The sequence below is a fragment of the Camellia sinensis genome, chromosome 12, assembly GCF_055761805.1.
Source record: "Camellia sinensis isolate YWXY chromosome 12, ASM5576180v1, whole genome shotgun sequence".
NCBI lineage: Eukaryota > Viridiplantae > Streptophyta > Magnoliopsida > Ericales > Theaceae > Camellia > Camellia sinensis.
This window is the reverse complement of record NC_138972.1, coordinates 161,575,261-161,594,481: the sequence shown is the minus strand read 5'-3', so window position 1 is coordinate 161,594,481 and position 19,221 is coordinate 161,575,261. Positions and strand designations below refer to the sequence as shown.

At 38.1% G+C, this 19,221-nt stretch overlaps 1 protein-coding gene across 1 annotated transcript; it reads left to right on the top strand.

Annotated features, from left to right (window-relative positions):
- Positions 1-6,505: 6,505 nt before the first annotated feature.
- LOC114292088 (uncharacterized) lies at positions 6,506-14,468 on the top strand. The gene is made up of 8 exons (XM_082896648.1): positions 6,506-6,967; positions 7,796-7,888; positions 8,338-8,571; positions 9,022-9,124; positions 10,109-10,318; positions 11,942-12,043; positions 14,042-14,073; positions 14,205-14,468. Exons 2-5 carry the CDS (start codon positions 7,806-7,808, stop codon positions 10,124-10,126), a joined length of 438 nt encoding a protein of 145 aa, XP_082752774.1. The 5' UTR covers positions 6,506-6,967; positions 7,796-7,805; the 3' UTR covers positions 10,127-10,318; positions 11,942-12,043; positions 14,042-14,073; positions 14,205-14,468.
- Positions 14,469-19,221: the final 4,753 nt, after the last annotated feature.

Genomic DNA, 19,221 nt, shown 5'->3' with positions numbered 1-19,221 from the left:
GCATGAATCGCTAAGAGAGAGTCGAGCTGCCCTCGCAAAATCAGGCCTATCCTTGTGAATACTTGGATTTCAGCTATGAGGCCACCACAATTGGAAAGCTTACTTCCGGGGTGTCATTTTTCACTTAAGAATCTCCTAAAGCCGAGTCCGGATAGGGGAGATACGATTGGTTGAAGTTGGGCATCATTCCGGTTGGACTGAAACTGAGCAGCCTTCACTAAAAAAGGGATATCTATTAGCATACATGGAATTTTGATGTGAGGCTTCCATACTTGGAAAGAAGACTTCCGGGGCTACAGTTTAGGCTCAAGAAAGACCTGAAAAGGCATCCAAATGAAGGAGTTAGGCTTGCTTCAAGTCATGGACCAGGACTGATTTTTTCCATCAGCCTCTATGGCACTGCATCGGCCACAATTTGACCTCAGTAGCTATATGTCAGCCAAAAGTAAACCTTATCAGCCACAAATGGTGGCCGGTCGGCACCAAAGATGGCCGGTCGGCCAAAAGTGTCCAGAAAGCCTAGAATTGACAGGTATTTATCCTCCAGCTGTTCCAGGCTGTCCTAGATATTTCTAAATTGAGATATTTCCCAACCAATGCTCATATATTGCTATATATTGAGCCATATCTCAAGGGTTGAGGGGTTGGGCAATGGTGGGACTCTCTCTCTCTAAAAAAACTCCTCTCTCTCTACAAGATTTTGGGAGCAAAAATCTGAGCCTCTCTCTTTAGAAGCTCCTTCTCTTCTTGTTTTGAGCCTTAAGCTTAGAATCCTCTACACTTTTGCAAAGAGACCCTTAACCAAACTTAACCACCATTGGGATGAGGTTCTTTGAGGATCATTTGGAGCTCCAAAAGGCTGATTTTGGCTCAGGTTTTGGCTGGTTTTGCTGCTGTCCTTCAAGGTGCTTCAAGGGTAAGCTCTTGCTCCTTTCAACCTTTGCTTTGCATGCTTGTTTTGCCACCCTTTAAAACTATTTTTGGCTTGGTTTTGAACTGAAGAAAACTCTGTTTTTCAGTCCTCAAAGTGATGGTTTAGGCCTATTTTGTGTTAGGGGGTTATCTCTCCCTTTGCTCGTTGGCTTGTAAAGCCTTTAGAACCAACTTCCTAAGCTTTTGAAACTATCTTTGTTTGGCCTTTTAACCACTAAAATCCAGTGGATTTTTAGTGGTAAAAATGTGGTTTTGAGGTTCAAAATGGGAGGGGGTGGTCCCCTCTCCTCTTGTCTTGGGTGTATGTCTTATTGGCCCATCAAATGAGCATGTGTTTATACCATTTTGAGGCTTAGTTCAGGCACTTTTCTTGTGACTTTTAGGACCTGCCTTAACTCTGTCCATGGCTGGTTTGGTCACCTTACGCATGCTTTATACACTTGTAGTGTAATTTTTGCAAACTCTCCTTATATGCCTCATGAAGTAGCATGTTTGTTAAGCATGTATGAGCTCCATTTCAGCATGTTTTTGGTATTATTTTGGTATGCTATAACTCTAAGCCAACTTCCTAAGCTTTTGAAACTATCTTTGTTTTGCATTTTGCATATGTTGCATTAGCCATCTTAACATGAACTAGGATCATGCATGATTTCTAACTGGTTTCATGTTTTGGCTCGGAGTACACTGTAAGTGTTTATGCTTTAGCATCCCTGCACGTGTGTTATTGATTGCCATGACAGCATGCTTGCCATGAGGCTAACTGCTTAAGTGTATAAACTGCCTGAGTGCCCATGAGAGAAGGTTGAATTGCTTGAATTGGAACAATTCATTGAAAGCCCACTTGAGGTGGCAAAATCATGTTGGCATGTGGGGCAACGCTGGGGCATGGCGTACTGGGCAACGCTGTGGCAAGACATGATGGCAAGGCGGTGGCAAGGCATGCGTGCAAAGCCGGTGGCGTGGCATGTAGGCCAAGGCTGTGCCACGGCATGCTGGCCTTGGCATGCTTGGCAATGCCGTGGCATTGCTTGCCATCCTTGGCATACTGAGCAACGCCGTGGCACGGCATGCTAGCCAAGGCGATGGCATTGCATGCTGGCCAAGGCCGTCATGGCACGCTAGGGAAGGCGGTGGCATGGCATTCTAGCCAAAGCCGTGGCATGACATGCTGGGCAACGCAATGGCATGGCATGTTGGCTAGGCTAAGGCATGGCATGCCGGCCATGGCATGCTGGGCAACGCTGTGGCATGGCATGCTGGCCAATGCACTGGCACGGTATGGTGCCATGTCATGCGGGGCAACGCTGTGGCAAGGCATGCATGGCAAAGCGGTGGCATGGCATGCTGGCCAAGGCTATGCGATGACATGCCGGCGTTCGTATGCTGGCCAAGGCCGTGGCATGGCATGCCAGCATGGGCATGTTGGGCAATGCTGTGGCATGGCATGCTAGCCAAGGCGGTGGCATGGCATTCTGGCCAAGGCCGTGGTATGGCATGCTGGCCAACGCAGTGCAGTGGCATGCTGGCCAAGGCTAAGGCATGGCATGTCAGCCATGGCATGCTGGGCAACGCTGTGGCATGGCATGCTGGCTAAGGCCGTGGCATGGCATGCTAGCCAACGCGGTGGCATGGCATGCTAGCCAGGGCTAAGGCATGGCATGCCAGCAATGGTATGCTGGGCAACGCTGTGGCATGGCATGCTGGCCAAGGCATTGGCACGGTCTGCTGCCATGGCATGTGGGGCAACGCTATGGCATGGCGTGCTGGGCAACGTTGTGGCAAGGCATGATGGCTAAGGAGGTAGCAAGGCATGCGTGTTAAGGCGGTGGCATGGCATGCTGGCCAAGGCCGTGCCATGGCATGTCGACCTTGGCACGCCGGGCAACCTAGGCCGCGCGCATGCCACGCAATGCTACCCAGGCCACGTGCATGCCAGGCCACACCAATGCCATGCTAGGCTGCCCAGGCCGCGCATATGCGTGGCCAGGCTGCAAAGGCCGCAAGCATGACAGGTTATGCTGCTAAGGCCGCGGCCTGAGCCGCGACCAGGCCGTGGCCTGGGGCATAGCCTGCGGCCTGGCCTTTCCTTGCTCGGAGGTGCCCTCCCGTTATAATAGCTTGTTAAGCCCTTTTGCATCTAGTAGGAGGAAACATCGCCTACGCTCGAGGAGTCATAATGGGCCTTTTTTTAAAAGTAACAATTTTTGCCATGAATTTTCAACCATAACTTGAAGAAAATAATTAAAGACACCTTAAAAAAATTTGAAAAAAAATATTTAGCCACCGAAATATTTTATTTTAATTTATTTCTATTTTAATGCTTAAAAAATAATAAAAATTACTAAAAATAGTCAAAGGATGAGACACTAGTAATTATAGTAATTTTGAAATTATTTTTTAAATTTTTATTTATTTTATTTCAATTTTTATTAGTAAATAAATACTTAAAAAATCTAAAAATCTCAAGAAAAATAGCAAAAAAATAAGTGACCACATTTAAAATTAATACTTGTGCATTATTAATTTTATGGCATGGTTTGGGTAGGAATATAAAAGAATCATGTTAAAAAAAAGCGGCCAAGGCGGTAACATGCACTACAAGAATTTACACATTTTGCGACCACTTTTGCCGACCAAATAAATTTTGGTCGCAAAAAAATGACATTTGGCGACCAAATATTAATTAGTCGCGAATGATCATTACTTTTGGCGACCAAATATTATTGGTCGCAGAAGGTTATATTTTGGCGACCAAAAAATGAGTTGGTCGCAGAAAGTGGTATGCTTTTGCCAACCAACTACAAATTTGGTCGCGGAAGGTCACATATTTTTTGGCGACCAAAAATTTGGTCGCCAAAAACTTATTTTCAGCAACCAAAAAAAAATTAGTCGCCAAATTTGTACTTTTAGCGACTAATATTTTAGTCGCCGTTGATTGGGATTTGGCGACTAAAAAAGTTTGTCGGCGAATGTACCTTTTCTGCGACTAATATAGTCTTTTGGTCGCCAAAAATTTGAGAGGGAAATTTGATTCTTATAGAGGCGGGAATTGAATTTTTTTTGCGACAAAAAAATTTGGTCGCCATTTTTAAAACGACATCGTTTTGTACAGGAAAATAGAAAAAAAAAAAAAAAAAAAAAAGAGAAAAAAAAGCCCTAATCTCTTCTGTCTCTAGCCCTAATTATTTTTTACCCTTAAATGATAATTATTTTTTATTTTTTATTTCTTAACCAAATTAATTTTTAATTTTTAAAAAAAATTCTAAAAATCAAACCATATATGGCTTAAGAATCTTTTGATAAGTCATTTCTAACATTGGAAACTTATTTAATTATTTGTTCATTTTACGACATTTTTACCATCTAAAGCCTGTTTGCTAAGGTGCCGTTTGGTAGCACTTACGTTTTCTGTTTTCTGTTTATATTTACAAAAATTAAAAAAACTCAAATAAAAACTTGTTTGGTAAATTTTTGATTTATAAATCAGTGGTCCCAGTTTATAAATTTAGCTAAAAAATGTGTTTCCGTTTTGAGTTTTTTTTTTTTTTTTTTTTTACCACCCAATACTAGCCACCACTCGTCACCATTTTCCACCACTGTTTTCTGCCACCACCGCCACCCACCACCTACCACCACCTGCCACCACCAATCACCACCTGCCACCCACTCACTCGCTACCACCACCCACTCCTCGCCACTACCACCACTACCACCACCCACTTGCCATCCACCCGCCACCAACCGCCACTAACGTCCACCGCCCGCCACCTACCCGCCGCCACCATTCACCACCCACTGCCACTACCAGCCACCCTTCACCACCAACCACCTGCCACCCACCTGCCACCACCAACCACCATCCACCACCACCACCACCAGCCACCACCCACCACCGTCACCCACCCACCTACCCATCACCACCACCACCCGTCACCACCCACAACCACCCGCCATCCGCCACCCATCTGCCACTACCGCCCACCACTCACCACCACCACCACCCACTCGCTACCACTTACCATCCGCCACCGTCACCCACCCATCCACCATCACCACCTGCCACCACCCCCCACAACCCGCCATCTGCCGCCGCCACCACCACCCACCACCCGCCACCACCACCACCACCCACTCGCTACCACCCACCACCCGCCACCGTCACCCACCCACCCGCCACCGTCACCGTCACCACCACCCGCCACCACCACCTACCCGCCACCACCACTAAGCATTTATTGACTTCTTCCAAGCCTTTTTGACTCCCATACACACTCTTTCAACTTCTCTCATACCTATTTAATTCTTTTGAAAATAATAATTATTCCTTAATTTATGAATTTCAAATGAAAAGATAACAAAAATATTTGATAATATCTCTATTCTAATTTCTCTCTTCGATTTTCAAAAGAAAATATTAAAAAAATATGTGTGATTATATATAGTTAAGTGTGATTATATATATATATTTTAATTAAGTATAATTATATATATTTTTTAATTTCACCTTCTAAATAAGTGTGATTATATATAATTTTTTTTAATGACAACTTCTAAATAAGTGTGATCTATGTGATCAAAAAAATTTGGAGGTATATGATCTTCTTGCGAGTCTTTGATTCGTTGCAATCAGTGTACGTTTTGATCTCTGGTAAGGGTTTGAATGTCAGCTTGGATAGTGTTGTACTTTCTTCATCTCTTTGTTCGTGTCTGGTAAACTCTCTTTGAATATATATCTATACAGTATTATATAAGAGGGAGTTGATTATGCTATAGTGTTAGTGGCTCTCTGGGTTCTTCAATATGACACGACGAGAAAGTAGAATTTTAATGTTGCATCTAGTCCTTCAGTCTCTTTGTGGGTTCTTCATATGACACAACGGGGCCACGAAATATAGAGAAATTTCTAAAATTAGGATTTCTCCCAAATTGGTAGAAATTCATTTTGTTCCTTCCTAATTGAAAGGATTTTTTTTAGAGGAGAACAATTATTTGTCAATTAATTCCATTTCTTTTGCTTGTGATGACCAAATATATATCTTTAGGACTAGACTATTTATTCTTATGATGTTTGCTGAGAAACTCTTCACTTCATGCTCTTCTTGGGTTTTTTGACAATAAAATTGAATTGTTCCATTGACTTAAAATGCATATGAATACACTTCATTCTAAGACATTCTCTCCTCATGCTTTGAACCTGGTGTCATTACAAAATATCTAACTTGTTTTACTATATACACAAGTCCAAAATGCTGCTATCAGGTTTATAATGTATAATTTGGAACAAATGGGCCTTGATGACAGAGTACTCCAATTTATTTTAGGTACGGCTTTCATTAAAATATTACCCTACTTCTACCAAATAAAAAAAAAATCATTAAAATAAAATTAATCTGTCTGTCTCTATCTCTCTACACGTCTCTATCTCTCTAAATTTCATTAACTTTATTTTAATTAAAAATATTTTTCATAAAAATATTACTTCTACTTTTACCAAATAAAAAAAAGATTTCATTAAAATAAAAATGAAACTAATAAATTTTCAACCTTAATAACTAAGAAAAAAAAAAAAAAAATTTCTGCAGTTTCAACCAAAAAAAAAATAAAAAATTAACAAAAAAAAAATAAAACTATGGCCTATCTTAACTCTCCTCTTCTTTTCTTCTTTTTTTCGTTTTCCCGCTCTTTCTATTTCCCTCCTTTCTTTCCCCCCTTTGTTTCTCACGATCTCAAATCCCCAATCCCTAACAAAAAATCCCCAAAATACGATACTATAGGGAGAGGGAGAGGGAGGGAGGGAGAGAGAGAGAGAGAGTTGATCGGAGATTCTCAAAAATGGGGAACTATCACTTCGTGTACAAGGACATGGAAGGAGCTTCGACTCAATGGGACGATATTCAGAGAAAATTAGGAAACCTCCCTCCGAAGCCCCCTGCATTCAAGCCCCCATCCTTCAAGCCCGCCGAGGACGAAGACTCTAAACACAAAGACAAAGCCGGCCACCGCGACTACGACTACCACCGACGACTACGACTCTGTTAAGTTCTCTCTCTCTCACTTGTTTGTTGCTCTCACTCTGCCCCTTTCCCTCTCCTTCTAATTTTTGAAACCCTAACAAGTGATTTTTTTAAGTCTAGGGTTGGTCAAAGTCGTCTATCTCCTATGGGATTTTGATTTTGATTCGATTTGTTCATTTCCAAGTTCTTTTTCTTTAATTTAATTTATGTGTAAATTTTGCACACCTTCAAACTGCACGCAACTGTATGCTTAATGCCTACTGATTTTTCCTTCTCTTCTATTTCAGTCCCTTAATTTCATTTATCAAAAAAAAATAAAAATTTGCGCCCTTTAATTTTCTTATGGTGGTTTCATCAGCAATCCCCTTGTAATGCAGAAACCTTGCTGGAAATAGCTGCACTGGTGGCATCCCTTTTTCCATATCTCAGATGACTTCCCTAAAATACCTGTTAGTCAAGCATCCGAAATTTGATTTTTATTGTTCATGGAAAAACTATTTAAAACTTCACACTTAACCACTGGTTGTTACATTGCATTACCAAACAAGGGAGGAGAGAAAACACAATCTTTTATTTCCTCTTGTAATTTAACAAATCATTTCTTTTAAGTGATGTGCATTTTTAGTAAGATTGGCTTCTTTGATTTGTTTCTTAATTTACTAGCATTTAAAAGATAGCTGTAGTAAGTATGCTTGCTTTTAATAGCTGTAGTAAGTAATCTGATTTCAGTCTTGGCATAAAGATGCTTGTGAGACCCTGAAAGATTAGAAATTCATTACTGTTGGTCTTAATGATTATCATAGTCTTGGTAATAAGTGTTTTGGCTTCACTACTCTATCTTGTTGCAGAACTTTTGTGATGCCTTCTAGGATGTGTATTAATCCAATACATAATAATAAAGGGCTTTTTCATCAGTCAGACAATGCAAATTCAGAGGAAAGGTAAGCTTCATTTGGCTTCTATTGTAAAGAATCCTTGGTTGGTTACATCACAACAGAGGGAACAAAAGAAGAAGACAATAGTTGAACACTGGCTGTTGTTTTGTTTTCAATGAAATTGTTTGCATAACACTTGTAAATAATTTCCTTGCATTTCTTTTCCTTTTATTAAAAGCAACAACTTGAGGCTTATGGTTCAATGCATGGTACAAACACTGACACAGGATTGGTGTCTTGCATGCATATTAGGCACTTCCTAGTTTGCTTATGAATAAAATAAACCAGGACATGTGTGCTGCACTCACAAAATAAAATAAAATGAAATAAAAATAGTTGCCTCATTGTATTAGCAGTTGTAACTCTCTCGTGTTAAAAATTGAGTGGTATTTTCAGAGAAATAACTAGAGGTGTTGCCTAATGTATGCTGATATTTGTGTCATTTTATTTATTAGGGGGGCTGCTAGCTCCTGTGCCATGGATTCGTTGTATGATTTGGAGCTCATTTCCAACACTGTTCCTGTAGTTTTTGACAATTCTGAAACATGGCATCTGTCTCTATCAACAAGCTTGAAGTTGGGGAGTAGAGGGATGGCCCATGTACAAAAAATTACTCGTGTTGATCTCAAAGAGAAAAGTCAATATTCAAATATCTTGCTCATTAATCGAACTGCTAGCCCTCTTGCATGGTAAGCTCATTATTGCCATATAATATTTATTTTGCTTTGCTTAGTTCCACAACACCCCCATCCCCACAAAACTGGTGAAGGACAAATTGAAGAAATGTTTGCTCCATTGATTGTTCAAAGTCTCTGTAGTAGTTACCCTGTATTCTCACATTATAAGGGTTTGGAGGAGACCAGCCTAACTTCTTTATATATTAGTTATTCACTGAAAAATGATCAAGGCTGTGATAGGGTCTTACTCATTTACATAATTAAATTTTAAAAACCAATTTTAATTGAAATGAACAACAAAACCATTTTGAATTAGTTCAGATTTCATAAGTAGTAATTATATTGTTTATGCCATATGCCATGCAATATTATTGTTCAAATCTTTGAAAAAATCACACCTGTGTTGGTAGAGTTTTTCATGTTTTAATCATGATTATATTATTAATCTTGATAATTATTCAGGTTTATGGAGTGCAAAGATCGAAAAAACCACACTGCTACAATGTTGCCATATTCATTTCTTCCTTCAATGGCTGCCCAGAAACTACGACATGCAGCAGAAAAGGTTTACCATGTACAATCTTTTTAAGTTATGATTATCTACTCAGTTCAGGTGAAATAGCACATGATTTACCATGTATTGGCTATTTGCACTGTCTGCTAAAAAATACTTGGTCTAGTTATCTTGTTAATATCTTTTGACTGCACATAAAGTTTCTCTTCAATTAATGCAAGAAAAAAGTAAACTCAAGGAAGCAGTAAAATTTTGATATTGGCATAATTTCATGGTGGGCCCTATTAGAACTATGCATAATCATTGTATTATTCTTGGTAGAGTCTTATATTATGATTATTTAGGTTAGGCATTGATCTGGTTTGTTTCATATTATCTAGTAGTGTTCTATAGGTCATCAGTATATTGCTAATTTCAGAAATTTCTGAAAATGGGTTGTAGTTGCTGCCTGTGGGTTATAATTTGGGTCAAGTTTTATATGGGTTGTTAAGTATGATTTTAGGTAAGTTTTGAATGAGTTTTAAATGCCAAAGTCTTTATTTTTTAAATTTTGGAGTCAGTCCTTTTGGAATTATGAGTTCTGTATAAAGGTATGTACTTCTTATTCAACAATGATGAGTTTAGAATTTTTTTTGAGAGCTTTTGAAGCTTGTTTGGGATGGTCTGTGCGATGCCTGCCTGCAGGAATCCATGTGTGTTGCCTACTCTAGTTGTCATCTTCATCATCATAATCATAATCATAATCATCATCATCATGATGCACTTTAACCGTTAAAACACGCTGAACCAGATCTGTTTCATCTTCCTTTTCCTACCATTAATTTTGTTTACAACACTAACATTTTTTCTTCAATTCTTCAACCCTAGCTTGCTTTAAGTACTTGGATTATTATTTTGTTAGTGGATTATACCAGTGGACTTGGTGGACAATTTCATATGATAAGAATTATTTATTTTTATGAATTTTGGCATTATGATAATTAAAGATTTAATTTGAGTATTTTGCATTGTTGGTTTATGTGGTTGGACTTTTAGTCTTGTATGCTCATTTAAATGAGTGTGCGACGTTGTCATGGAGCTTGAGGCGTGACAGTTAGGAAATGGAGACTGTTGGTTTATCAGGTGGTATGGACCTAATAGCCGTAATCAGAGCCTCAGGAAGAATTAGTCATGCACGGGGTCTCAATGTTCCTAGTTCGGGTATTGTTGGTGAGCAATTCATTGAGAAGATTCGTAGGGTAAGAGGTATGATTTAGATATTGGATCTGCATTTTTTTTGATTAATCTATTTGAGGGAAATCTCGTTTCTTGCTATTTTAATATTTTAAAAAGACATCCTTTAGAAACAACCAAAAGAAAAAATGGAAAAAAGGGGCATGTAAAATTGATGGCATAGTTAATAGTTCATGTTGACCCTTCTGTTTCCCTTTTTTTATTTTTTATTTTTGCTTTTACTTTCCTTTACAAATTGTAAAGTTTACTCATGATGCAAACTGTAAGATCATCTATAAATAGTAAAATTAAAGCAGCGAGAATGTTTGGAAATTGGTTGGTTTCAAGATGGACACACTTGGAACTTTTCTTAATCACATTTTGGTATTGGTTGTCACTGTTTATGCTTATTTTTAAGTTAGTATGGATATAATTAGCTTTCGATATGAAAAATCAAGTATTATAGGTTAAGAGTATTTTGATTATTTCAAAATTTTCTTGACATGGAAGGTAAGGGCATCCATGGGTCATACATAGGTGAAGTTGTGTATTGGGTCATTCTATATTCTTTCTATCTGTTTTAGATGAGTTTTAAAAGTCAAAATTCTAGTCAAATTGAAAATATGTTTCAATTTATTGATGGATGATTTAGAAATGCTTCAGAAACCACAACAATAAACTGTAATGACAAATTAGTGTTGGTAATGAGGAAGACATGGTGGACTAAGGAAGGTGTGAAAAAATGTACGGTAGCATGGTGTTTTGTAGAGCAAGTATAGAGTGGATGAAAGGATAGGCCATCATGTCATTGGCGCATCAAATGCAGTAAACTGTTTTGAAGACCTTGAGACGTACTAAATGGGACAGGGGGTTGGTTTGCTCTGATGAATAAGGAGAAAGAAATACAAAGTGAGTTGTTTCAAATCTTAAACATGAATAAACTTGAATTTAAAAGATAAATTGCAGTTACAAAAATGGCTGCTCTGATGCTGGATCCTAGTCATATTAGATCTCAAAGAATGATACTCTAATTATCCATGGCCCCAAGGGAGCTGTGGGAAGAAAAATAACCCTCTTTTAACTGAGTACATTTAAATGAAGAAGTCGTAAGGACATGTTACACTGCAGGTGAAGTGGGCCAACATATGATGTACCAGGCTCATTAATCAAGCCTGCTACACTTGCAGGCTCTAAAAACTGCACTTATTTTAGTCTGGAAGATAAGATTGGTTCTTAGCCTATAGTGCAGCTAGCTGCACAGCTAAATAAGAATCGCCAAACTGCTATATGAAGCCCATCAAAAGCTGATTTGTGAGACACCAAAACTCATGTAGTGGCGACTGTCTGCACACCCTCAACCTCAAGAGTGCTGCCTTGAGCCTTCATTGATCTCCAAACTCACCTCACTATCCTCTCATTCCTGGCCTTCTTCAGTATCCTGAACTTGGTAGATTTCAAATATAAGAGCTTGAATAAGTTTGGTATTGTTAGAAATGGGAAAAAAAACTATATGTTTTTTAGTAAACAGATATAACATCCATTTTTACTTCGTAGACTATGCTTTAGTAATTTGTAGATTTTCATTTTTCAATTTTTTTATGACTTTAAATGTGTAGTATGATAGGCATAATTCATGTATTTGTTGTTGGTTCTCAGGGTTGGAGGCTTCCAGATATGATGTTTGCAACCAAGTGTAGTTTATCTGATGCATGCAACACTATAGCCAAACAACTTGAGAATGTTTACTCATCAATTGCGGCAAGTTTTTCTTCTTACTTCTTTTACTACATATGTTTGATATTCATGTTGTTTGTGTTGATATTGGTGCACCGCATTGTGATGTGAAGTTTGAGCTCAGTTCATTCTAAGATCTTTAAGTCCTTCACAAAAGGATAGTTTTTCCTTCAAACATGGAAAGCACCTTGGACCCTCTACTTAAGGTAGAGGTTTTATTGATGTTATAATTACAGATGCATTACTAGATTGAGATATGCTAAACAAAGACATGAAATAAGTTAGTTTGCTCTTAATCAAGGTAAGATTGTTTGTAAATGCTTCCTTTTTTACCCAAGCTAAGATTAGCTCTAATATCACCCATTTCTATCTTCTTGACTCCTTTCCCTTCCAAACATGATACATAGTACCAGCAAGGGTCAACCTGTAAACATAATCTGTAATAGCCTTACCTCCACACTCTTCAGCAAAAGTCAGGCATTCTTCTACCAGGAAGAATTCTCCTCAAAAGAACAGTCCAAGTATATGCTGAAAAATATTAACAAAAAAGTAAATGATCGTGATCAAACCCATTGCACAATACACACTTGTTTTCAGAAACAATCCCCCACTTAAACATTCTATCCATTGTAGCCAGTCCTCACTGAACAGCAACCCATTACACAAAGCTCCACTTAGGAACATTTTGAGGCAACCATGCCAATTTATGTCAAGGGACGATAGGGTATAGTGTTTGAATTGCTTGCCAAGCTATTCACCATTACTAGAGGGTAGCCAAAACACGGAGTCAGGCCTATTAGGATTCAATACAAAGCTAGCAGGGTATTAGCTTCAATCTCAGAACAGTAACCAATTGCACAAAGCTCCACTTAGCAACATTTTGAGGAAACCATGCCAATTTATGTCAAGGGACGATAGGGAATACCATTTGAATTGCTTGCCAAGCTGAAGCCACAGTATATTCGCCATTACTAGAGGGTAGCCAAAACACTGAGTCAGGCCTATTAGGATTCGATACGAAGCTAGCAGGGGTATTAGCTTTAATCTCAGTAATAACCACTCTTCTACCTCTAGGCCACTTCCAATTCCCAAAATTAATGATAAGAGGAAACTCTGCTATTCACAGCCATGCCCATATGAAAAGCAACCCTTTCCCCATATTTCTTATTCAAAGGACCCAAGGGATGCCAATTATCAAATCGCGGAAATGTAACAGTCCCATCACCAATGATATATTGATCAAAGGTTGCCCCACAGCTCTTAGTTCAAAAAACTTCCTGACAGTCCAAGATGCCTCAGTAGGAAGACACTTACCCTTAATTACACAAGTATGGACCCACTTAACCCACAAAGAATCAGCTTTCTTACTTAAAGCCCACAAGGGTTGTCTTAGCATAGTGGCCTTATTCCACTCTCTCAAATTTCTGAATCCCAAGCCCTCTTCAGCCTTTGGTGCACAAATATGCATCCACTTCACTTTTGCACTGTAGTACCTAAACTCACTCCCTGTCCACAAATATGCATCCAGTAGAGAGAAGTTTGTTTTATCTCTATTATTATTTTTAAGGAAAACTCGTCAGATGTATTCATTCATATCATATCTGGTAGGTAGGGTAGCAGAATGGATGAATATGCTTTCCCTTGATGTCTTGGGAAAGAGAACGGAAAGGAGGCACAAATGTTATGCCACCTTATTTATGTGAATTGCAAATTTATATTTTTTTTTGGTACACGTTAATCTTTTGTGTGTGATTACTTAGATTAGGGGCCTTGATCATCAGTGCTAATTGAATGTCTGCTCAAGCTGCTCATCTACAACCCAAAGTTTAATCTAAAGCTAAGACCATCAGAATCATTCATGTTTTAATTAATCTGTGGTATTATTCGTTAAAATAAACTTTACCAACTTTATTAAAAAATCATATATAAAAGTGAACTGAATCAATGGAGCTTTGATAGTTAACTATGCCTGTATTTGTTATGGTTGTTAGCTTATTAATCATCGTGTACTGAAATTTGCAGGTACAGCAATAGGTACAGTTTTATTATGCCAGGTAGTTGTCTCAATACGATGTACATGTTTATAGGATTTAATTGATTTTTGCAAAGATACGGGTTTGCAATCCAGTGTTGTTGCCACTATCATGCTTCTCTGATAAATTTTCCAATTCTGTTTCTTTATTAGGTGCCTTACATCACTACTGCTTTGATGGATGCAAAGCGTGGCACGGAAGGGCGCAAGGATTTTTTGATTGGCTATCAAGGCAACTTAGTGGATTAAGCAATTTTCCTGTTGCTGTAAATCTGAATTATGTATTGTTTCAATTTGTTATGCTAAATGGATGTGACTTGTGAATGAAAACTTAGAATAGTTGTATTGTGTCGAATGTTAATGAATTATGTATTGTGTCGAATGTTAATGATTCAGTTAATTTGAAGGATGCTTTAAAATTATAAGTTTATTATGGATTGAATGAATTATTAGGAATTACAGGTGTATTGTTTTCTTGCTTTGGCGACCAATTTATTAGTCGCGACAAATAAATTTTTTTTTTTTCACAAAAAATGACAATTGCCGACCAAGAGTCTTGGTCGCAAAAAATACATCTATTGCCGATCAAAACAGTTTTTGGTCGTGGAAACTCACTTTTGCCGACCAAAAGTTTTGGTCGCGAAAAGTAACAAATGGCGACCAAAACTTTTTTTGGTCGTGGAATGTCACAATTGACGACCAAACTTTTTGGTCGCGGAATGTCACGATTGGCGACCAAAATTTTTTGGTCGCAGAATGTCACGATTGGCGACCAAAATTTTTGGTCGCGGAATGTCACAATTGGCGACCAAACTTTTTGGTCGTTGAATGTGATAATTGGCGACCAAACTTTTTGGTCGGGAAAATATCACTTTTCGCGACCAAAGTGTTTTGGCGACAAAATAAATTAGTCGCGGTAATTAAATATTTAGCGACCAAAAATTTAGTCGCGAAATTCAACTTTTGCCGACCAACCACAATTTTGGTCGCGAATTACTTTTGCCGACCCTCAATTGGCGACCAAAGTAGCGACCAAAAAAATTGGTCGCGGATAACTTTTGCCGACCAAAAATTGACTTTTAGCGACCAATTTTTTTGTTGCCAAAAGTGTTAATTCTTGTAGTGATGGCATGTCGGCCTAGCAGTGGCATGGCATTCTGGCCAAGGCCGTGCCATGGCATGCCAACTTTGGCAAGCTGGGCAATGCCGTGGCATGGCTTGCCTGTCACGCCCCAAACCTGCCCCTAAAAGTTTGGGCATGACCTACTCAGAAACAGACACAAATTCTGTTTACATAAACTATGGGGCCTGAACAGAAGAACTTAATATCATAAAATGACATAAAACAATGTCCATTGAGCTACCACTACTATGCCAGGATCACACACATTGCATAAGGTAGATGAACATACAGTGACATGCATCTGAGAAATTAGCTATGTACATATTCATATACAGACCCAGCCCCATGATTGGGCATATAACAAAAACATTGGAGGGTAAGGGTTATATACATCAATCAACTTTAGCCAGACAAGTAGAGTACAAGCCAAAACTTAGCAAAACTCCATAAAATGCACGAGCTTCATCTAAGTGCCTGGACAGACTAAATGTTGACAAAAGGGAGATAATCATCAAGGGTTAAAGCTGACCTCCAGGTTAATTACCTACAGAAGCAGATAAAATACAGAGTGAGCCTGGCTCAATGAATAATAGTACGTAAACAATTCCATAATCAACTTGAATTACTATGCATATCAATGCGTATATAAATGCAGAGGACATATGGTTAATCTGATTCTGTAATTATTTCCAGAACGACCTTGGGCCCAGTCTTTGAACAAAGTGGCTTTAAGCCTAGAGTTATACAGAACGGCCTCAGGCCTCGCAGAGTTCACAGATTGGCCATAGGCCTCACAGAGTTCACAGATTGGCCTCTGGCCCAGATATCAACAAAGCAGAGTGTTTCCAGAGTGATACAGATGTACACATATTGTTTTAACTTTTACATAAGTTCACATCGATTCCTGATCAACATACGTGTTAATGTCATTACTTGCGAAGATCAGAACGTTAATAACAATAATTATTTGCGGTAAATAAATGTACATTTATAGTACTATTACTCACAGTGCTATGGCGAGTCGAGTTTTTAGTAAGTAGGGTTCAGTTTAGATGAGTTCAGATACCTTCAATGTGAAGTTAATGTGGTTTATATATCTCTCTTTGCTTATTGCCCAAGATGGTTTCACGGAGCTTTGGTGCTGCCAAGTTTCCTTCTAGCCTATTCCAAGGTGGGGGACCATCCGTTAGTTGTCATCGAGTGCATATACTCATTGTAGTCATGCTAATAACAAACCACATTCTTTTGGTTTAACTACTTCCTTGATTCTAGGTGTAGGGAACTAGCTGAGGTGGCAACTTGCACATGCGTATACTCACAGCTTCCACGTTTCTCTGAGAGGTTCCCTCAGCTCGGTACCATTGTGCCTCAACTCGTCCTTTTACAAGATTGTTTATAGAGATAGGTTGGTCCATTCGGATATCTTTGTATGGCCTCGGCCCACTTTAGTTCTGTAGATGGGTTCGGCCTATCAACTCGGCCCATAGATTAAGTCTTGCAGCTCGGCCCAACCCAGCATCGCGGCTGGACTAGCCTTTCCAATGCGAGTTGGGCTTGATTGGCTTGCCCATATGTTTATCTAACCTACTTAGATTTAGGCTTTAGTGGATTGGGCCGGCCCAAGGCATGGATCCGACCTGTTTCATACTCAGCCCCTTCAGTGGGATTATTCTATTTAATACTAATTTGTTTATGTATTTGTGAATTGGTGGTAGCACATGGTTACAATCTCATGTATCTTCTACATGAGATATTAAAATATTTTTCTATTAAAATTATGTGTTTATAGATATATTAACTTTTGTAATTCATAGAAAATGTGAGCTGACTATATCATTGGAAAGTGTTATGAAAAAATGAAAATAAAAAAAGAAATGTAATACTTTATCAGTAGATTATATGCAAAAATAGTAAATATTTGCTGTATTATTTGTTCATAAAGAGAGTCTTTGCATATAAAAAATGAAAATAATTTCTTTCATTGAAAAATTTTCCAACTAAATTTAAAAACTTGAGAGAACCATAAGTTTTCTAATTCATTAACAAAATCCAAATAGTTCAAGGTTATAGTATCACAGTAAACAATCTTCAATATGTATACCCAACAATTGAGATGACAAAAGTAAAAAGGAATATTGTTTATATACCATAAGATTTACTTTTTTCTTACCCATAGTAATATAGTGGAACTTAATCAGCATTATCTCAAACAATTCATATTCATAGATCCATACACAGACTACAGATTATAATTGGTGAAAATGAAACTCATATAAATGGTAGAAAATTTAGAGTCTCAAACATTTTTGCTTTCAAAAACTTCTTTGTTCATCAATCTAATTTTACAATCAAAACAACTTGTCCTAGTTCTTAAATACCAAACAAGCATTAAGTTAAGAACATTGGGTGCAGAACACAACACCAAAATGAATAATAATTGTGACAAACGTGGCAAAAAGTGAGCACAAAGTCATATGAAGTGTAGCAAGCGAAATTATATACTAATAACTTATGACCAAGATACATACAGAAAATCAATAAAATAAATGTGACTAAGACTTTAAATAGTGTTGGCAAGGTCCGAAGAGCATTCCCCTGCCTCCCATAAAAGTATAGTGTTCGCAAGATACAAAAAATTGTAAGGCAATTTTTCTACTCGTATTGAATTTGACACATACTTTTTTGTTCTCAAGAAAGCTACATTGTAGTCACTTCGATAATTTGCATACGTCAAGGTACAAAAATATGAAGAAATAAAATTCAAACAAGAGTTGCATCAAATGCTAGTACTACAACCAATTTTTTAGCATAACCAAATACAGAACTACAACCCAAGAAAAATAGCTATTTTGGCTACAAACAACAAAAGGCATGCGAGCTATCGTCGTGTGCATCTCAAAATCAAAACTTTGAACATGTTGTAGGTATAACAGAAGTACGCAGAGTACATAACATAAGGCAGCATTGGAGGAAATAGTTTTTTGGGGACACTACCTTTGTTTCTTAGGTTGCATGCAACAAAACTAAATGAACAAGGAAGAAGATTTGTAGCTGAATTTTTTGTATTGTGTTTTTGTAGAAGTGAATTTTTTGTATTATGTTTTTGTAGACGTGACGTTGCCGGAATGTCAGCAACTCTTTTGCTAGTGGTGCACCAAACAAATGAATGTTTTAGGAAAGGAAGAATGCGTAGCAGCTAGAGCAGTTGTTGTTGAGCATTGTGTTGTTTGTCTTCAAACACCTAGAGAAACCCCGCTCGTAAAGACACAGGTATCAATACCCACCACCTGGATAGTGTCACGACCCAAACCCGCCCTTATAGGTTTAGAGCCATGACCGGCCAGTAATCCTAAGATTACCGAAGGCCTCTTAAACAAATTTACAAAATTAGGAGCTGGCGGATGCAAATACAAACATTGTCTATTGAGTTCTGCAGACTTATATGAGACAGAAAATATTTAAACTTTTTATGTACATATATTATCATATCTGTAACAACCTCGATCCGTAATTAATTACTAATCTGTAATTAAGACTACTCATCACATGATTAAAATAAATTATGTGTTTATTGTGTATTTTGTATGCTATTTGGCTTTCTATCTGTTATTCGTAGAAATATCTGTCTGGAATTATGCTTTGATTTGAAAATTGAAAGCCTTATCAGTACCCGAAACTAAAATTGGCTACATGGATATGTTATTTGGAATATTTAGAACACTTTGATATGTTCAATTAAAAATTTATTCAGCTTGATTAATTAACTTGTGTTTGGTAAGCCTAACGTTTCAACTAATGTATTATAGCATTACAACTATATGAATGGGCTCTTAAGCTCTTTCTTGAGCTCAAGAATGTTTCTTTTGAGTGGAAAAATCTGGAGAGGCTTTGTAGAGAGAGAGAGAGAGAGAGAGAGAACTCTCATTCTAGAGTGAGAAAAGAAGAAATTGAAAGGAATTTGAAGGAAGACTTGAAGATTATTATTTGTAAGCTCAAGATTGTGCAAGAACAAGAGAATTTGGAGACTCTAGGTAAGAATTCAACTCC